Below are 21,401 nucleotides of genomic sequence, written 5' to 3'. Positions count from 1 at the left end.
TACCGTCTCTGCTTTAAATTTTAAAAAAAATAACTTTTTGGCATCCCTGCTTTCAAAAAAAATTTGAAATATTATCATTTAAATGTAATACCTCCCTACCCCCCCCCCCTCTGAATACCATCTTGGTAGGATACCGTCTTAGCTTTATATTAAAGAAAATGGTTCATTTAATAATTAAGTAGGTCATTATACGGCTCAAACAAACGCGCGAAACAACACTAAAAACCTCAGTTTTCCTTGAAAAAAAATTGTGGGCATCAACAAAGTGATACAAAGACAACAAAAAATGTTGCGAACTAATTCAGATAGACTCCAAACTATTAGAATAAAGAGTCATAGATTTATCATTGCATTCAGAAAGATCCAAACAATCTGATAAAAAGGGAGCACACACAAAAGTCAAATTAGGCCAGTAGCCTATGAGAAATCGCAAAATACCTAAGACAATGAACAAGTCCCAAGGGGGGGGGGGCTGAGTCTATCAAAATATTTCAATGGTTTCCCAGGGAATTTGATATCATTTTCATCCGTCTCAACTTTAAATGAAAAACATAATTATATTTTTGGCATCCCTGCTTTAAATTTAAAAAAAGGATTAATCTATCACCCCCCTATAGGCAATAATTTACAATTTTCTTGTGAATCATATTTTTGGGGTAACTTCCGTTTTAATCTTTAATTCCCCAACCTTGTACATAGCTTAGTCTATAGCCAAATTGTTTTTCCATAGAAGGTTTTTTTTGGGGGGGGGGGTGAATTTTTTCAGAAAGAAGATCGTATTTTCTTTAACCCATCAGGCGTTGAACAATGGTGTATTAAACATTAAGAAAATCATATCTAAAAACAGCAAAAGAAAACAAAATTCTGCAAACTTACGATTCAGCTGTAGAAACAATCTGTCGACATCAATTTCAAAATCCAACTGAAGCTGTATAATAGTGAATGCGTTCTATGCAACTTAAAAATAAAACCCTTGACTACAAACGATGTAAGAAATAGCAATTGGGAAACTGCATTCGACATGATTTAATGTCATTTCATAAAGACGATACTTTTTTCGTCATCATATGAAGAACTGTGTATATTGCAATTGCATCTGTCTGGTTTTTATGCAAAGTAACAAAAGGGGACGAAAATTAACGAACAAGAGAGTAATGAAGAATTATGGTATGCAAAGTAATATTTGGCAGGGAAAGTCACTAGTGATAAATCGCTAGGGGTGGCACCGTGATTGGGTGATTTTCGGAGAACCAAATTTTTTTTCGGGGTGACGCATAGATTTTCGTGGAAATACCCGAAAATCCGGGGGTAGAGGAAGCCCTGCTTGATTTCTATTCAGGGAAATCGAAATGCTAAACCACACGAGAAAGAAAAGCTCCGACTTTGCGGTTGACGCAAAAAAGAACTGCCGCAAAATTAATTCAAAATCAGTCGAACGCCGCCGCCTCTGCCGGCGGCATAGCGACACTTCGGTGGCAGTCAACCGGGCCCCTCATTGGCGGCGTCGGTCGATCCACCGGCGCGGCGCCGGGGTCTACTATCGTTGTAGACAAGCTGGCGTTTTAATATAAACATATTGGAAACTTATAGGACAGGAAACAACCCGAGGTGTATATTGTTTCTTGCGGTGCTGCAACTTCTAATAATATAACTAATGAAACATATTACCTTAGACCAAAAAAAATAAAAATAATTAGTCAAGGACCACGATAAATAAAGATCGCTAGAAAATAGTTACCAGGCTTCAACGAGCTAAAGGTTTGAATATGGAATCTAGGGCAGAAAAAAGCGATGAAAACTAATATCAGGTGGCGCATTGAAAATTCCTTGCGCCAATGGAAAAAAGGGCAAATCTGCAAAAATAGGAAAAAAACAAAAATTGGGTCTATTTTTATTCTGGGGAGTTTTTGAGCATTTTGTCTGGTAGAATATTTCTCCATGAGTGCAATTTCAGATCTAATTTCACTAATGAGGGACTGCAAGAGTAGACGGGGAGTATTATCTCTCCACTCTACTTTTCATATTTACCTCCGATGTGACCCAGATCTTTCCACACTCAGACACCCTCTTTGCGCTACACTTATGCACCTAGCGGAAATTTTCGAAGAGCGCTACCTAGCAATGAGATCTCATTGCACAAACGTTAAGGGGTGACCGGTGTCGATGCACAAAAAGCATACAATTCAACTTGGATAATAGGTGGCTTCGAAAATTAACGGGTTTTAAAAGGAATGACGTACATTTATTAAGCCAGTGTTTTCATGTCTCTCTGTTAAGGGTCGTTACTTCGCTGAATAATTTCCGGGTTACCGATTCTGAAGTTTTTTCCAGAAAGTTAAAAAGCATAGAGATTACTTAATCTAGTGGCAATAATCTGTAACATTTTAGCAAGAATCTAACATTTAGCAAACTCTTACAGATGACTAGTTGCATGGACGTAGGGAGGGGGGGCAGGGGGGGCAGCTGCCCGATCCCCCCTCGGCCTTCAAATTTACATTATGGCTGAAAAAGCAGATGGTTTGGAAAAAGCAGTTGATAAAACTCCATCACACTATCGACTGCCTCCCCTAGACAATATCTGCCCCCCCTAGACAATATCTGCCCCCCCCTAGACATTATGCTGCCTACGCCCATGACTAGTTGTCATCAAGAATGTGTGGTTTGACTATAAGAAGGGAGTAAGAATCGGTTGAAGTTTTCAAATGAATAGATTGGAGCAAATGTTTCTATGCAAAAGGCCTTGTACCTTGACGGAGGAAAATAAAATGAATGAGTCAGAGGTGATTTTAAATAAACTGGTAATTTTAAGAAATGAGGTTATTTTGATTGAGGAAAATTTTATACGCGGGGAGAAATTTTCTGAGGGGGAACTGTCTGAGGAGGGAATTAGCTGACACAATAAATACTTGAGTAGCTAAAATAAACTTTCGTTAAAAACCTAATTCGAATTTTGATTTTTCATTGGGTTTACCCAATTATTTAAAAACTGAAACATTTTCTCAGAAGCAAGGCCGTATTGAGAGGTGGTTTAACTCCTCTGGAATTTTTGTCAGACTCGTAAAAACTCACCCAAAATATATATAAACAAATTTTGATGGATTTTTTTTTTGCCCCCCCCCCCTTCAAAAAAAAAGAAAACCAAACAGATACTGTCTTGCTTTGAAGTCATGCAATCAATTTTATTTGCCCCTCGATTAGTGGCTTAATTTTCTCAAAATCCTGGGGGGGGGGGGGGGTGGCAAAGTTAGAGCCAATTTTCCCGAATCAAATGAAAATGACTGTGAAAACTGAGAAATGATCCATATATTACCGTAAAGACAAAAATATACTAATGAAAACTGCCTGTTTCTCTGGATACTTGTATTTTGCAGGCTTATCTTAGTGACAAGATTTTTTGCAGAAACTAAATTTCAGCTGGGCGGGCAAACTGAGGTCTAGGGGGGGAGCAAAATTGGGTGTAGGGGGACCAGTTGCCTTTCCTGTCCCATATCAAATTACGCTCCTGTCTTCGATTCGTTAAGAAATGGCTTGTAGATTTTGGTAATTTGCGGTACTTCTAAGCACCAAATTATTTTTCGAGCCTTGACTAAGTCCTGGTCTGTATTTTCTCCTTTCGTGACAGAAGCAATTGTACTCCTTACGAAATCGCGCATCGTTCTATGCATGAAGGGGTTAGAAAATTCATAAAGATGGGGCTTTCCTTTTGTCTCTTGGCCCTGACTGACCTTCAAAATAGATGATTTTTTTTTATTTTGAAGAAACTCCTACCACGGTTTTAGCATTATCTAGACAGGATAATTTCAATGACAAGGACAGCTAAGAAGTATAAATTTATTTCCAGTATATAGTAATAACATACATATGTATAAATGCATTCGTTTTCAGCATTTGAGACTTTTTTAGTGTACGCAGTAAATAAACATTAATTCCGAATTACATTATCTTTGAAGCTATGTATGCAGTTTTATTTACCTGTCAACTCGTTTAGAAATGGCTCTCGGATTGCCATATTATGAGGTCTTCTTCCTTCTAGAATTTAGGGTAATAAAGCTTCCATATATAATTTTGATCTAGCCCCTGTGCTGTCATTGCTAAAATATAAAACACAAAACTCGAATACAAGAAGTCCTCAAGCCGAAAACAAATACCTTTTTTTTTCCTTTGCCTGACTCTATGGTAGGCCTACCCTATTTCTGTAGGGAAATTCGGTACTTGTGCACTATCTGGTACCCATCGCTATAACTGTATCAAGTAAACCAGACGCGAAACCCGACAAACGGGCATTTGCAATAGAGAAATGCAATGCAAAGCGTGGTTTCCATTGCGTTTACAATATTTAACCTGTTGTTTTTTTGGGTTTAGGGGGGGGGGGAAAGGTACCTAGGTTAGGTAACGTATTTAATATATGCTATGTTCTACCACCTTCCCCCCAACGTGCAAATATATAGCCCAAATTTGTTTCTAAACTATTATATATTCATCCTTTTTGTTTTTTTTATTAGCATTAAACAAACTTGACTTCTTTTGTGAGTACCATATTATGCACAAGTACCCTAAATTCTTAGATCTTGTAATAAGCAATATTTATATTTTCCCGATATGACACTAAAAAAAATTTTATTATATGACAAAGGAGGGGAGGGGGCTTGGTCAAGATACATAAATCACACTTATTTTGTGATCGCACACAAGAAGTGTGCCCTTATCATCAACATTTCTTTTTAAACTTTAGAGCAAGCGTATTGCAGATTAGGAGTCAGTTAAAGAGAGGATAATTTCTGACCCTAAACAATAATCTTTAAATGATTTAGGGCTATGTGGACGGTACACAATTTAGCAGACAAAGCAGAGACTCCAAATAAAATAAAACGAGAACGAGGCAGTTACAGTGATGGAAAACATTAAGCTGTTCCACCTCTCTTACCACGGACAGATTTATTTCTATAAATTTGTCTCTGATTAGGGTAATTTTTTGAAATTTGTTTTGAAAAAATAGTTTTCACCACATGATGATATGGAATCAGGTTTTTATTTATAGGAATAAGATCATAATGACAGTATGGTCTGCCTATATCCTCTGGAGGTGTACCAGCACATAAGGCTGATTGAGAAAAACTTTACTACAGCTTTTTGTGAAGCATCCCATTATGAAGCACAACTCATTTTAAAAACCAGTCTTATAGTTCGACCCCGTGAACTTAAACAAGTCACTTAAAATGTATGGTTTCTAAAAGAATGAAAACAAATCTGATATGAACTAAGAAAAAGGGCTTATATTTATTAAAAATATAGATAATACCTAGAGCAGAATCTTGAAAAATGGATCTGCAACACAAAAAAATGCGCGCGCAAAAAAAAGAAAAAATGCACAAGAAAGTTGGATTATCGAAACTGAGGCACACTTTTGCATTCAGCCTACAAAAAATTCAATTTTAATAGATTACCTATCCATTAGAAATCTGATGAAAATCTTTTAACACAATTAAAAAAAAAGTAGCAATATGAGAAAAAAAAATAATAAAAAAAAAACTGAGAAAACTATAAATTTTTGCCATAAAACGATTTTACCTAATTATGACATACGATACATTATTTATGCACATCAGATTTACTAATGCAAATTACAACAGTTTTTGATGAAGCATACCTTTATTAAGCTGTTATTCAACTAACACAAATGATGAAAATAGGCTAATTGTTCAACACTCGTACACCGAAATAAATCATTTTAAAATGTTGTTCCATAATATTAAAAGTTCTTACGATCGCAAAAAAGTAGCTTGCACAGGTCGTAAAAGCACAAATAAAAAGAAGTTTTCAAACTTGAACAATTTGTCTGCATTACAAAGAAGACAATGACCCCAAAAAATAAATGCAGAAGAAAGATGCAACTAAGTTAATGCTCAGTCTAGCATCCATCTAACAAAATTTAGTTTTAATAAATCGACAATCAAATCGGAATCCGAAGAAATATTGAAATTTTCCTTGAAATGTCATGGGAAAAAGGCTAAAACACCATGAATTCCGTCACAAATTATCTACAGAGACTTATTTTGTAAGCTTCTAATGCTAAGTACAAATTGCAAGGCTCATTCATAGACTTTTGTCTAATTTAAACTTGAATCAAATAGTTTGTGGTAGCGAATTGTAAGTAAGGAGCGACGCTGCTTAATTTTTACCGAAACCAAAAAATCAGAATTCTTGTGTCAATAGTTATATCAAAAGAATAGGCTTATTATGCTGATAGTTGTGTTACCCATCAAAAGCTACGAGCCTCAGAAAATTTGCCTGATTTCTAAAAAAGGTGGAGAAACACCCCCGATAAGTCAAGAGATCTTAATGAAAATCATATTATCACGTTCTGCGTATCCGAGAACCCTGTTGTAGTAGTTCCAAGCTCACTTCTGGAAAAATGTGAAATTTTGTATTTTTTTGCAAGAAGAAAGATCACGGATACGTCTTTATTTTTTGTTATTTTTTGTTGTTTTTTCCAAGGGGTTATTGTATCGAACCAATAGACCTATATTATTGGAAAAGGACTTATTCGGATGGAAATTAAAAGTTCTAGTTCCCTTTTAAAGTGACCAAAAATATTGGAGCGCAATTAGCCCTCCCCCTGACATTCATCGCCCCTTTTTCCCTAAATCGTTCGATCAAAATCGTGAGATATATTGCCCTTACCATGGAGAGAATATGGCGCCCATAGCCCCTGGGGATCCATCTTTAAGTTATAAAGTTTGCTCATTGTTTACGAATAGTATTTTTATTACGAAGTTGACATAAATTTTTCGGGCGAGGGTGGGGTGGTGAATTTTCTGCTCGGGGGATTTTCCACAGGGAAAATTTTTCATCAGGAGAGAATTTTCCGAGGAGGGAGGGGGGGGGGTGAAATTTTCTGAGGAAATTTTATACTGGGGAAATTTGCCAAAATTCCTTTGCGAAATTCTTTTTATTGTCTTACTTTCCCTTTGTCGAGTAAGTTTTAAGGATGGAGATGTTAAGGGCAATTGTCCGGGGTAAATTTTTCACTAGGATTGAATTGTCTAGAGGATCTATCTGTGGGAGGGGGGATTTTTCCGTGGAAGTGGAGCGGGATTTCTTGGCACTATTTCAAAAACCACCAGAAATTAAACTATAAAAAACTATTTTTTAGCTGAAAGCAAGCAGCAACAATAAAGCTTAAAAGGAACAGAAATTATTACGTATATACAGAGGGTCTCCCTCTCGTCAACATCTCGCTTTTTACGCTAAAGTTAATAACGACTCATGAAACACAAGGGTCATTATTAGAAATTTTAATTATAAAGTTAATAACGACTCATGAAACACAAGGGTCATTTACTTAGAACAATAAAAATATTTTTTTAAAGTGCTAAAAAACTTTAGGGTGAAGAACGAGGTGTTGAGGAGGGGGCGACCCCCTTCGTGCACGGTGAATTTCTGTCCGTTGTAAGTTTTAACGTTGCTCCTTAATTTCCCTTGAAAAAACTTCAGTTAAAAACGATAGATAAATGTTCAAATAGGGATAAATCCTTTTAATAGATGTGAGTGTTTCTGCTGATGACAGTCACTGTAAATGTGCCAGAAATATCCAGTACCTTTTGTCAATTATTACTGTCTATTAAAACGATTTATCCCTATTTGAACTTTTATTTATCGTCAAGGAAAGCCAGTGTGGTATTCGCAATTATCTACTTGGTTTTGTTGTTATTTTTTGTTGTTGTTTTTTAATTTAATTCGTATAGTAGCAATTATTTGTCTGTCGTGAGCGTTAATACTCTTCAAATTCTTTTTATAAAAACGGCTCTCGTATTTCCATATTTCTCGGTAATCTTGCCTCAACTATTTCTGCCAATATTGCTTCAAGATAAAACTTTTGTAATTTTGGTAGCATTTTTTTCTGCCAGAATTCTTTGTCACGATTGATTTTCTCAATAAACGGATCGCCTTTGCGAAAAAAATAACAAAATAGCCAGAATCTATGTTACAACACTCTAATTGCATTTGTATTTGGTAGAAATACCTATGTGACCTTTTAAGCTGTAATGTGCCATTATTTTGTTTTCAAGACAAATATTTTTTGGGATAGCCTCCATTCTTCTATATTTAAATTTTTGGTACTGAAAGGAGATTTCCCTTCCAAAACCGCCGTATCACCAGACAAAAAAATGGCTATTCCATCAGGACTGCTTGCAAAATATCCGTATTTAATATGAACAAAAAGTCCTTAAGGATGCACTTTGCAGTCCATCTTTTTCTCAAAAGCCGATATAGCTATTTGTTCGTACATTTGCCCATGTTCCATTGCTTTAGTCTGGCGGTTTTTGGGATAAAGCAGTTGGCGCACTAACGGTGCAACAGTCTTTGTCCGTCTTTTACAAATTATTCCAGCTACTGACGCAGTTATCCTATTTTTTCTGTATTCTAGCCATCTGTTGTCAATACAATTTATCTGAAGTCGTGTTGCTTCTTCTATTTCACGAATTTCTAAGTCAGTACACTGAACACGGTTCAGAAAATCACTTTTTGCATCTTCAAGAGAATCAAGATCTAAATCTGGAACACATGTATTCGGGCCGTAGTTTTGTCGGGTTTCGAAACTTTCTTCGTAAATGGTATTCCAAACAGCCGTCTTTTAGCTTTCCTTGTCTGCTTGTTTATGGCCCTTCTGGCCCGCTGCTCAGCATGTCGCTTCAACAAACGACTTGGTGTAGATCCTAAACTTCTGCGAAAAATATGCAAACGGGTAGAATGTCCCTTAGAATATTTTATGCCCGCAGCGGTAACACGCGTTGTGTATCGGGCTCTTTTTGTCACCATTATGTTTTTTCCCCCGATAAGCTTAGCAACTGTGCTCATAAAATACTCTGCAAGGTTGCTAGTACTGTTTCCGATGAGAAATCGAGCTCTTCTAGTTAAAGCGTCAAAGGCTGAATACACATGACCAAGGAAAATATTGCTTGGGGCACCTGCTTCGCTGAATTCAACAATTTTTCCTGTCATTTTGCAGCATTCTGGGCACTCTCTATGATCACCGCGAAAGAAATGCAATGGTATCGCTTTCAGGTCATTTACAAGGTCTTTGACCCCTTTCCCTTCTTTAGCTTTCCATGTCTGCTTGTTTATGGCCCTTCTGGCCCGCTGCTCAGCAAGTCGCTTCAAAAAACGACTTGGTGTAGATCCTAAACTTCTGCGAAAAATATGCAAACGAACAACGGCATACAGCGGATACGGCATGTTTATGCAAGTTTAGTGGTATCATGCACAGGACACGGCATCTGTTAATTGAAAGACTGACCCAAAAATTAAACAACCCTTGTTCGACTTGAAGGTTGCGTAACTCCAAATCGATTGCAGCGAAAAAAAAAAAAAAGGATAAAAAAAGCCTTTAATTGAGTAAAATCAACATAAACTGTCTGAACAAATAGTTTGGGTTAAAAATATTTACAAGCTAGTATGAATTTTATTAAAGTTGTTAATATCGTTTTCTTGAACAAAGCCAAAAGAGTTTTTGTACAAAAATGCATTAAAAAAAAAAGTGAGCCTGACAAAATGATAGCCACTAGTCTCCCAAATCAGGTTAATCACTATTTAAGTTCTCTAATATATCTGTTTCTTCAAAAAAACAAAATTTCTTTAACAATGAAGAGATAGCCAAGCGACTTTGAGTGTTTTCGCCCCTTAATGTCATCACTTTGTTGATAATCGAAGATTATATTCAATGTGAAAAGGCGAATACGCTTGTTTAACCTTGTGCCGCCGGATCATACTGTTAAATCCACCATAAATCTTGATTCGAAAAGAAATTCTGGTCTGGCTTGTGTTACAACAAGCCAACTAGCAGTCAAAAAGTGGATTAATACTCTACCTTTTGTTGCCTCAGTTTCGTTTGCTTTGTGTGAACTTAGCAATGTGAATGAAACTTTAGAGCTTGATTCTCTGCATCACGAAGAAAGCTCGAAATTTATCGAAAAGCAGACGATGCTTGTAAAAACGGCTGTGTCCATGTTGCACTGTCACACAGACCCATTTACTACAACTGAAGAAATCCTTATGAAATGTGATAACCATTGAGAAGACCAGTCCATCGTTTTCAAGATCCTTACTTGCAGCTGAATAACGAGGACCTGAAGCTGTAGCCCAGTATGTAAAAAGGGATGAAAAAGCCTGTCAAAAGTTAAACTAACCCCAATGGATGTTGCTTCAGGAAAATCGGGATAAAAAACGAATGCCGTTGGACAAAGCGCAGTTTTTTCAGAGCTTATGAAAGTGAAAAGAATCCTAAGTGGGATAGATTCCACCACTAACAGTGGACTGAAACAGCTTAAAAACATTCTCAGCTTTGAACTCGTTTCATATGCTCCTTCAACTTTTGAGCTCAGGGATTCTACGTTGGCGCTTCGAAGTGTTGTTAAGTCTACCGTGCTAGACTTTCTGAGAGATGCCAGTGGCTTGCGATAAGGGCCTGAAAGCCCGAACTTCCAAGAGGAGCGTTGCTTGCATGGCTGTGAAGCCTTTGTTATTGTCTTCATGCCACTGGTTCGCCAAAAGCCACCAGCTAAACACGAAACCGTCGAATTCTATGTCATGCGGTTTGATTAAAGCCGTGTTGAAAGGGATGCCTGAAACAGCAAGTGAAATTCATATCGTGGGTGACATGACAGACTGTTTGGTCACACTGATCCAAATAGTGCCAGTATATCTCTGAAGGATTGCATTGGGTATCACCAGTTCTGTGGCCGCTGCTCGACAGTCTACTCCTTCTCGACGATCTAAAAAATTGGAAACTGGAAATAGATTGCTGCAAAAACAAAGAACTAAGGAAATTTCATGAGAGCAATTTGTAAAACATGGGAACCAAATGGATTTGACAACATAAGCAGCTTGAGTACTGCCGACACCTTGCGTGTATGGCTGTTTGGAGGATTTGAAGATAGGATGAGAGCTGTATGTTTAAGTCATGATGTTGATTCGCTCAGTTTTGAGGAATTTATGTGTAGCACACATGAGGAAGCGGACACCAAAATGGCTTTGCACGTTGCCTTTTACTTCAGAAACGGCTTTGAAAGGGTGAGTGCTTGTGCTAATAATACTGATGTAGTTGTGATGCCAGTGGACCAATTCCCTCGTCTTCTTAACATTTTTCCTTGGGAGAATTTTGTGGCTCAACTCCTTGTGAAGTTTCCAAATTATTATGTCCCCATTGATCTTTTGCTCCAGAGAACGGAGAAGCAAATGTTGAACTCCCTGGCGTTCATTCACTCCAATTTCGGATGCGATACAACGAGTTACTTTTTCTCCAAAGGAAACAATCATTCCTAGCGTCCGCCAAGAAGAGCGGTCTATACATGGAGATTCAGTGTGCACTACAGAAGTTGAGAGATGAAACCTTCACGGAAGCCAGTATGTTCTCCTTCCAAGACGTTGCAAAGAAGCTGACAATCAGCGCTTATGGAAAGGGATCCTAATCAGTTTTCTCTCAGTGATTTACGACTACACTTGTACCCTCGTAAGAACGAGCTGAAAGCGTTGCCTCCTACAGAGGGGGCGTTTGTACAACATTGTAAGCGTTCTTACTATCAGCTTGCAATCTGGAATGCCTCATTGATTGCAAGACCATGTCTGCCAAGCCCTTTGAGTTATGGATGGCAATTTCTTGGACAAGATGTTGTTCCTGTTGTTTCGAGCGCTTCCGTCGGGACATTCACAGCTCTTTTGTGAGTGTAGCAAAAAGTGCACCAAGAACTTTAAATGCCTTCCTTGATTTTGTGATGTTTTGTGTGCTTCTGCCGGAAAGTGTGATAATTCACCGGACGAAGTATAACATATGCGTAATTTGTGGTCATTTTTTTCGATTCTTTTCTTTCTCTTTCTTTTCATCAAAACTCTATTTCTACAGCATTTTTTTTTATTTTGGACGTACTTCTGAGGAGGCTAGGATTCAATTTCTGTGCACTTCAATTAATTCCAAGTGCCTTCTGTTTTGATGCCACTAAAGGAATGGAGTTGCAAAGGGGATGTCACCTTCCTGTGCAGCCCCAATTGCTCTGTTCCTCCCCCTTTGAACAAAACTCTAATGCAAGTACAGCAAACTTGGTTTCTGGTGTCATCACTTAGGTATGTTTTAATAATGTGCAATTAGGAAGCTAGATTTAACTATGCTCATTATGATTTCTTTTTTCTCTCAGTACCTTATTCTGTTTCACATTCTAAGTTCAAACCTCTCATCTAGGTCGAAAAACTGAAAATGTGGCTGATGACGTCATCGATAATGCAAATTAGGTGATATCTGCTTTGGCGCACACAATTTTAGTTACGCCCACCTATATTTGTTTTCAGCAATCAATTCTGCCCTTGATAAATTCCTCAAACCTTCTTTAGCTCGTTGAAGCCTGTGATGTTAGTATTTCGTTGTCTGGGACCCTGACTAAATGTTCACCTAATGCCATTTTCTACGCTAAATTCATCAAACCATTAAAAGAATTAATTACACTTTAAAATTAAATTAAATTTGTTTTTAATATATATATATATATATATATATATATATATATATATATATATATATATATATATATATATATATATATATATATATATATATATATATATATATATATATATATATATATATATATATATATATATATATATATATATATATATATATATATATATATATATATATATATAGGGTAATAATTGTGCATGTATTTATGTATTTTTTCTCGTAAACAGCTCTACATGTTTTTGGAAAAATTGGTATCTTGGGATGTTCTCGCATAAAAAACTATCTAGACGGGTCAGAAGTCTGAAAAATCGTTTAGAGCCTGAATTTCGGTTTTTGCAAATGACGTCATGCATGATGCTAGTACATCATATGAGCATTTCTTATGACATCATATATGACATCATATAAGTGTTTTCTTATATGATGTCATACATAGCATAAATAAGATTGTTGAGTTTCCACTACAACAGTTAATTACATAACATAATGTTTGATGGAAGGGCCGAAAAATGAAAATTTGTAGTTGCAGTAACTATAAATGATGGTTCTTTGGAACCAGCACCTAAACTAACACGTCAAAAATGAAAACGAAGAACAAAGACACAGCCGGTTGGAATATATGTGAAAACGACAATTGAGTGTACTAAACAAGTGAGGGAGTCAAAAATAAAAATGAACAGTAGCGAGTCAATGAAAATCAACCTGGCAGCAAGAATCAAAACGTATCATAATTGAAAATGATAGCGATGAAGATTGGGTTTGGGATTTTGACATGGATTGGGGCATCAATGCCTACCATACCTTTGTTAAAAAAAACAAAGGTTCGGCGATATGTATTTCACAATGACGAAAGATGAGCCGAGGTGTAACAAAGCAAACAAATTGATAATGATAGCATTGATGATTGAGTTTTCGATTTTGACATGGATAAGGTCATCAATACCTACCGTACCTTTGAAAATCAAAAATATGGACTGGACTAATCGTTGGAAGAAAAAAAAAGTTTTTGCCCCACCACCTGAAAAATTAAAACAAACAAAGGTTCGGCGATATGTCTTTCATAATGACAAAAGACAAGCCAAGGCAAAAGAAGAAGTTTTTGTCCCACCACCTGAACAATTAAATGAAACAAAGTTTTGGCGATATGTCCTTTATAATGACAAAAGACAAGTCAAGGCAAAAGAAGATGTTTTTGTCCCACCGCCTGAACAATTAAAAGAAACAAAGGTGTCCGTCACTGCCTTCCATACCTTGTAAAATGAAAAATCTGGACTAGATAAATCGTTGGAAGAAAAGGAAGTTTTTGTTCCATTACCTGAACAATTCAAAGAAACAAAGGTTCGGCGATATATCTTTCATAATGACAAAAGACAATCCGAGGCAAAAGTTAAAGGTCCAATAAAAAAATTTAATTATACAAACGCACCACTTCTAATTTAAGGTCCATTTGGACGTCATGACATCAAGAAAAGGATCAAATTGTCTGCTTTTAGAAGACAAGCGACAATGAGAATCTGCGTATAGAAGCCTGCCGCGTGTTGAGGCACGGCGGCGAAGCCGCCAGGCTCCCAGTACTATATATATATATATATATATATATATATATATATATATATATATATATATATATATATATATATATATATATATATATATATATATATATATATATATATATATATATATATATATATATATATATATATAAGATAGACTATTCAAGCTGAGTATTATACGTCAAGACAAAAAAAAAGTACCTACCCAAAAAGAAACCGCTAGCAATACAGGCGTGCTTTACAGAATTATTTTGCTAGTGTTGCGTATATTCATATCTCAGTCAATAAAACGACTGAATATGTTTCCTACTTTGCGTCTTAGCATGCCCAAAATCGATGTCCAGTTTTGGCAGCTGGTACCTGGCAAAAGTAATATCAAATGCGTGCTAGGATTCCATGCTCTGCTTACAAATTTTCGAAAGACTATCTTTGATTAACTTCCATTATTTACCAGTGTCTTTGCTTCACTTACTATTCATTTTGTCTAATGTTATACCTATTTTTCTGTTTTTCCAATTCAGCCCTGCCTAGAGGGAGGATAATGTTTTTTTTTCAAGATAACGAAAACAAAACTCACCTTTACAGTTGTACTTGGTCCATATTTAACCACACTTGTTCCAACATTTCTATGAATCCTTATATGATCTCCCAGACTACTTTCCCCCGATAAAGAATTTTGCTTCTTTAAGGGTCTGTGACTCCCATCTGAAGAATCACTTAACCTATCCAAAGTGTAAGTGCTTTGCCCCGAGTGAGGAGGGGGTAAGAACATCGAGTTTCTTGAGCTTAAGGTAGTCATTGTTTCACTCATTGCTCGCCTGTAAGACAAGTCATCGTGCCTGAAAACAAGACATACTTAACAGACTTATTCACAAATTCCACTTTGTGAAACAACTTGGAATGATGAAACAATCGAAATTCCACAATGAAACAACTTGGAATGAAAAAAAAAGTTAGAAGAAAGAAAAAGAAAATCGAAAGAAAAAGATAAAGAATGAAACAACATGGAATAGATGAGACACAAAGGAGGCTACCAAGTTAGAAGAAAGAAAAAGAAAATCGAAAGAAAAAGATAAAGAATGAAATAACATGGAATAGATGAGACACAAAGGAGGCTACCTTTGCGTGGTAAACTTTGTAACTGAAAACAAGCCTGAAAACAAGACATACTTAACGGACTTATTCACAAATTCCACTTTGTAAGTGAAACTGATGATTCAATTATGATTTCAAGTAATATCAACACTTTGAGATTATTTCAGTATTGATATTTAATTATTTGGAAGAATTCTAAAAATGTTTTAAATACGGAAATTATTCTTTTTGCATAAAATAGTTGAAACAATACCAAGGAGAAAATTTATATTTAGTACAATTTGTACACACAGCAACTTGGCAAAAAGGAACAATCCACCTAGTTTTGTTAAATTTAACCGGAGCATATGATATTGTGTTAAAAGTAATTATCTTTTTCTCAAAAACACCAGCCAGAACGGGTTTACAAAATAGGCTACAAAATCAACAGTAAAAAAAGAAGAAAAAAGGAGGTCTAGATTAGAACATGGACAAATCGCCACTAAAGTCAATTTTCATATGGTAATCTTTTCAATTCTATATTTGAGAATTCACAACTGAACGTTTAAAATTTCAAGAAAAAGATAGTGAGGTCCTAACATCTCACTAGTTTCCAGAACACTTACTATTTTTAGTAGGAACTAAGGTCATGCCCAGGGAGGTTATCGGGTTTGAACCCCCCCCCCCCCCACAAAAAAAAGAAATACGAATCGTAAAATGGTAACAGAAATACATATAGGGAAAATTGTGATTGGTAAAAAAAAAAAAAATGTAAAACCCCCCGAACAAAAGAAGCCTTGGTAGGAGCTTTGAAATTATTTTTTTTTTTTTATATTTAAAAATTGCTTGTGATTTGAAATCTGAGGAATTTAAATTTTAGTGAAAGCATTCAAACCACAAAGAAACTTTTTAGTTTACAGAAAGAGCCCAAGCCACAAAAAAAAAAATCAAATTAAAAACTGCAAAGTTTTTATGTTTAACGATTCTGAGTTGAAATGTGACATTAGAGGGGTTTCAAGTTTAAAGAAAGGATGAAAAATCGCAAAAGGTACCCCACCAAATAAAATTACAAGCCAGATCACCTTCTGTATAGTTGCTACAAGTCATACCTCAAGCTTTGGGGAATTCCTGCTTAATAAAATCACCTAGCTCAGGGACGTACTCAGGGGGAGGGTCCATGGGGCCTCCCCCCAAAAAATCCTAAATTGATCCTGATTTCTGGGTACTTCTTGTTCAAACAGTCAACTTGTTTTTCCCCTTCAAAAAAGCCCATTCCAAGCCCATGCCTAATCAAACCGAAAAAAAAATAAAAAATAAAAAAATCAAGATTTTAGCTCAGTAGAAATTATTCAGCTCAAGAAAAGGATTCAAAACCCCGAGCTGTCAACCGGTGCAAAGGAGGTGAGTGGAGGCAGGTGAAAGAAATTCTATGAGGTCGCATTTACGACGGCCAAAAATCCGAGCCCGGCCCAAATGAAACGAAGGCCATTCGCGAGGGTAAAAGGCCAGAGCAATGTGAGGCTCGGTGGTCCGAGCTACCTACTGTATCAAGGCTAGGGAACAACAAAAATTCCGAGAAATATACTTTTTCCTAACCAAGAACTGGGGGTCTTTATCTCTAATTACTAACAAAGCTTAAAAGCCAATCATAATTTTGTCAATATATACAAAACTATGTCAATTGAAAAACAAATAGAAATTAAACTTTAAAAAACAAAATTCGTGAAAAGTAAAAGACGAATATAAAATTTAAAACGAGCAGAAATTATACTATACAAGAAGTCAAATATAAAACGGGAACAAATTTCTCTAAATGAAGACAAGAAATCTAAAACAAACACAAACACAATGAACATTTATGCCAAACTTAAAAGAAACAAGAAATAACAGCAAACACGGATGGTGTTCTACTCGGGATACAGAGCTGAAAGAAAAAGCACTACTGAAAAAGAAATCAACCAAAATTTCTCAAACTGTTAAATTTTTGAATTACGAGCAAACTCAAAATTACAGTTAAATAAGCTTATTATTGGACAAGTTTTAGACCAGTCACTACAGCTTTGGTCTCAAACTCCAATGAAAGAAAATTAAACTTCGGTTAGTTCTACAACAGTTGCCAAGAAGACGTCCGTGTTGCAGAACTAAAGGTATTCTGAATTTTAATTTGGAAATTGTTCATGCTGCTCTTACATAGTATTTACGCCCTACAGTCAAGGGTTAACCCAAGATTTTTTTTTTGGGGGGGGGGTGTTTTTTTCGGGGGTTACACAAAAAAACTTTAAAAATGCATAAAAAATATGTTTATATACATTTTTGTTACGTTTTTACGAGTCGGACAAAATTTCGAGGGGCGGGGTATAAAAACCCACTCCCTTGGATACGGCCTTGCCTACAGTAGTTATTATTTGTATAATTTGAAGAATAGGGATTCAGAGGTTGTTTTTCTGAAACATAGTTGGTTTGGTACACTTAAAGCTGTGTTCACTTTTAAAAAGATAACATAAATAGGTAATAATACATCGAATGTCAAAAACATTTAAAGCAGATTTTAATTATGCATAATTAAATAGTGGAAAAAACTCCCTGAACAAACACAGTAAACTTCTTCTTTCTTTTTTCTTCCAGTCCAAAGTTGTTATGTTTTTGTGTATGTGTGCCACCGAGAATACTTCCTGGCGGGCACTTTCTCAAGTATGAGGTATCACCTGCCGGATGGGAAAATAACACCGTCTATCAATTACTAAAATAGGCAGGATGTACTAGTAAGTCTTAGTAACCAAAATAAAGGAGGAAGTAGAAAAAACACAGGCTTCAATTCTAATCTCCACACTGTCGTCCAAAACAGAAGGGCGTATCTTAAAAAAAAATCTAAAAATGAGTTCGACATTGAGAAAGATTTCACTAGTGGTTCAATTTGCAGGGATTCCATTGTTTGCATTTGTTGAGGCGTTTTTACTTCATAGGAAGAAAGGGCTGTGATTAAGACAACAAAAGTTTCAATAGCTCTTGTTCAGACAGCCAATCATAATTATAAATAGTATGCACCAAAGTGAAGTCACTGTATTCAACTAAACATTGTAATTGTTACCGGAAGATTTAGTCGGCTGGGTCTTGGTCTACTTTATACTAATTTTGTTCATCATCGGTAAATGATCTTAGTGTTTGTGTTTTTTTTAATGTTTTCTGTAAAAAGAAAAAAAAAGTAAAAACATCTTAAATGTCTGCGTCTAGGTTATTTTAAAAACTGAAAACTCACGAAAATTTTAAATCGGTTTCATGTTGGGGACGCCCATTTGAAACCCCCAGGCCTGGTGAGGGCTAGAAAAAAAGGTACACATTGCTAGTGAGCATGCGTATGGATTTTATTTCTTTCCAAGCGGTTAGTTTTTTGGCTGCTGTTGGTTTGCTTCTATCTTGTGGGTATGATCTTGATTGCCTGTTTCTTTTTTCTCCCTTGTTGTTACTTCACCAGTAACAAGTTAAGTTAGTAACAAGTTTCAAATAAAATTCTCGAAAAAAAAACTAGTATTACGGAACACTTGAAAACTTTTTGCTCTTATATAAAATCATAAAAATGTCAGATACACACTTTTACTTCAAGCACGACACTGATTTGAAATATCGGTACACCTGATACAGAAAATCCAAAAAATTATAATAATTGTTTTTATTACCAACTAGAAACATAAGTGTAACAATAAGGAGTACAAAGAAAAAGAAACAGTAAAACGATCATACTAGCTCAGATATACACAACAATTAGGTCGTTAATCACAATGATTACCAGAAAAAGTTTCTACTCCGCTCTTACGCGCATTCAACTCGTAGGGGGAAGGAATTTTGGAACTTGTGTATTATGCGCCACTCACTCAAGTTTACGCTGTGTAAAATTCGAGAACACACCGTTTTTGTGTTAGTTTCTTCGTTTCTTTAGAAATAAATTTTGGCTATAGATTTACACATTAGGGGGGGGGGGGGTAAAGTAGAGCTGGTCAGCATGCAAAATGTGTTTGGTACAATTATTTTGCATATTAGATGGATAGATAAATAATTTTATTTTAAAGCCAAATATACGGCCATGAACACAATAAAATAACATAAATGAATATAGTGAATGAGGAGGGTGTGTTTAACCCCCCGGAAAATATCCTCCCCTCCCCACGAAAAATACCCTCCCACGGAAAGTAACCCCCGCGGAATATACCACCTCCGTGGGAAATACCCTCGCGGAAAAGACCCCCCCCCCCCTGTGGAAAATAAGGTTTCTAAATTTGAAACTTTTATTTGAGTTCTTGTTTTTAGTTTCGTTAAACAGTGATAAGGAACGGGAAAAAGAGGAATTCACACACCAGAAGTATCTTAAAAACTTGAAAAAAAAAATCTATTTGTGTTGGAAAGTCTTCCATATGAACTTCTGCAGTTTTTGGCAGTAGCGGGTGCCAAATTAAAAAAAAAATGAAGAAGAAAAAAAATATAGGCGAACAATTTGAGAATTTTATTTGAGTTTTAATTTTTTAATTTTGACAGAGGGAAATACTTTTGTTACTTGTGTATTATTGGCAACTCACTCAAGTTTACACTGTGTAAAACTCGAGAACAAAACCGGTTTCTTCGTTAGTCTTTTTCAGCTTAGCGCGAGACAAGACAAAGACAAGTGACAAAATATATGGGAACTATATAATTTGGGCTATATATTTGCACATAGGGATGGGGATAAAGTATTTGAATAGTTTGAATTCAGAAAACAATTCTTTCTAGATATATGACCACTAAAAAATTACAGAAGAATAGCGAGGTATCTGGAAATTTTGTTAACTATAAAAAAAAAAAAATCCAGTATAAAGCAAATGTATGTTTCATTTAAGTATTTTTTTAAGTGTGAAATGTTTTTTTTTTCAATGACTGTGTTTCCAAGTATTAAATACTATTATTAGGTTAATGCAGTGTTTCATTTAAGTGTTTTATGATTACCGCTGATCAAAGTTTATGTTATTTATGCCTTTCATTTATGTTATTTTACTGTGTTCATGACCGAATATTTGGCTTTAAAATACACTTATTTTTCTATCTATCTAATATGCAGAATAATTGAACCAAATGCATTTTGCATTCAGACCCGCTATACTTTACCCCCCCCCCCTAATGTGCAAATCTATAGCCCAAATTTGTTTCTAAAGTAACGAAGAAACTAAAAAACAAAACGGTTTGATCTCGAATTTTACACAGCGTAAACTTGAGTGAGTGGCGCATAATACACAAGTACCAAAATTCCTTCCCCTTACGGAAATTAAAAAAATAAAACCCAAATAAAATTCTCAAATTTGGAAAGCCTTATTTTCCAGGGGGGGGGGGTATTTTCCGCGGGGGGGGGGTCCAGGGGGTAACAGAAACGGAGTGAGGGGCACGTAATACACAAGTACCAAAATTCCTTCCCCTACGGAAATTAAAAAAATAAAACTCAAATTAAATTCTCAAATTTGGAAAGCATTATTTTTCACGGGGTGGTATTTACAGGGGGGGGGTATTTTCTGGGGGGTGTAAACCCCGGCCACCGTATGTACCATCCTCTGTGAAAGGACGGAGTCTAAAGGTATCAAAATTATTTTTAACGGCTCCACCTCCTTCATTAGGAAAATTGTAACAAGGGGGTGGGGGTAGAGCTTCTTTCTTTTTTAGAAAGTTGTTAATTAGGTTAATGAAACTTTCAGTGGTGTCTACCTGAGCTCCTTCTCCCTCCCAGGGGCACTGACCTATGATGGATTTGCACAAATTTTGTGTTAAAAAAAATAGAATTTTCAGAGAAATAATTTCTGAAACGACATTGGCTAAACCATGACAAAACGAAAAAAAACAAAGAAGAAAAAACGATGATAATTCCAGCCAGTGAAAAAAAGGAAGAATAGTATACAAATACTTCGGTTGAAACCTCTGCTCAACCGTCCTTGGCGCGAGACTGGAAGTAATAACTGAAGAATACATAGGCTTATGAAAGTCCAAAAGACAAAATTTTAATGTTTGTTTTTAAGGTTTGTCTTATTTTATTTTGTCCACGGGACAAACTAATTCATTTTATCCTGTACACAAAATAATGTATTTTTCAAACTGTATTTTTTACTCATTGCTTGAATTTTGGCACTGAGGATGGTTGAGCAGAGGTTTCGACCGAAATATTTGTATACGATTCTTTCTTCTTTTTTTCACTGGCTGGAATTATCATCGTTTTTTCCTTGTTACAGTTTTTCGTTTTGAAACTTTCACCC

The 21,401-nt window shown here is 35.9% G+C and overlaps 1 protein-coding gene across 6 annotated transcripts in view; it reads right to left on the bottom strand.

The window, feature by feature from the left end:
- Nucleotides 1-21,401, bottom strand: part of Fak (protein tyrosine kinase 2 Fak) — a 171,415-nt gene that overhangs the window by 116,988 nt on the left and 33,026 nt on the right. For all 6 annotated transcript variants that reach the window (XM_089102734.1, XM_089102735.1, XM_089102730.1 and 3 more), the window contains one exon: nt 14,645-14,906. In XM_089102734.1, the coding sequence (XP_088958860.1) occupies nt 14,645-14,878 (234 nt within the window). In that variant the 5' untranslated portion in view covers nt 14,879-14,906. The remainder of the gene's footprint in view (nt 1-14,644; nt 14,907-21,401) is intronic.

Source organism: Artemia sp. Qi Xiang Cuo, chromosome 16 (assembly GCF_049724085.1).
Source record: "Artemia sp. Qi Xiang Cuo chromosome 16, ASM4972408v1, whole genome shotgun sequence".
Lineage (NCBI taxonomy): Eukaryota > Metazoa > Arthropoda > Branchiopoda > Anostraca > Artemiidae > Artemia > Artemia sp. Qi Xiang Cuo.
Note: the sequence above shows the minus strand (reverse complement) of the source record. Positions and strands in the feature narration are given on the sequence as shown.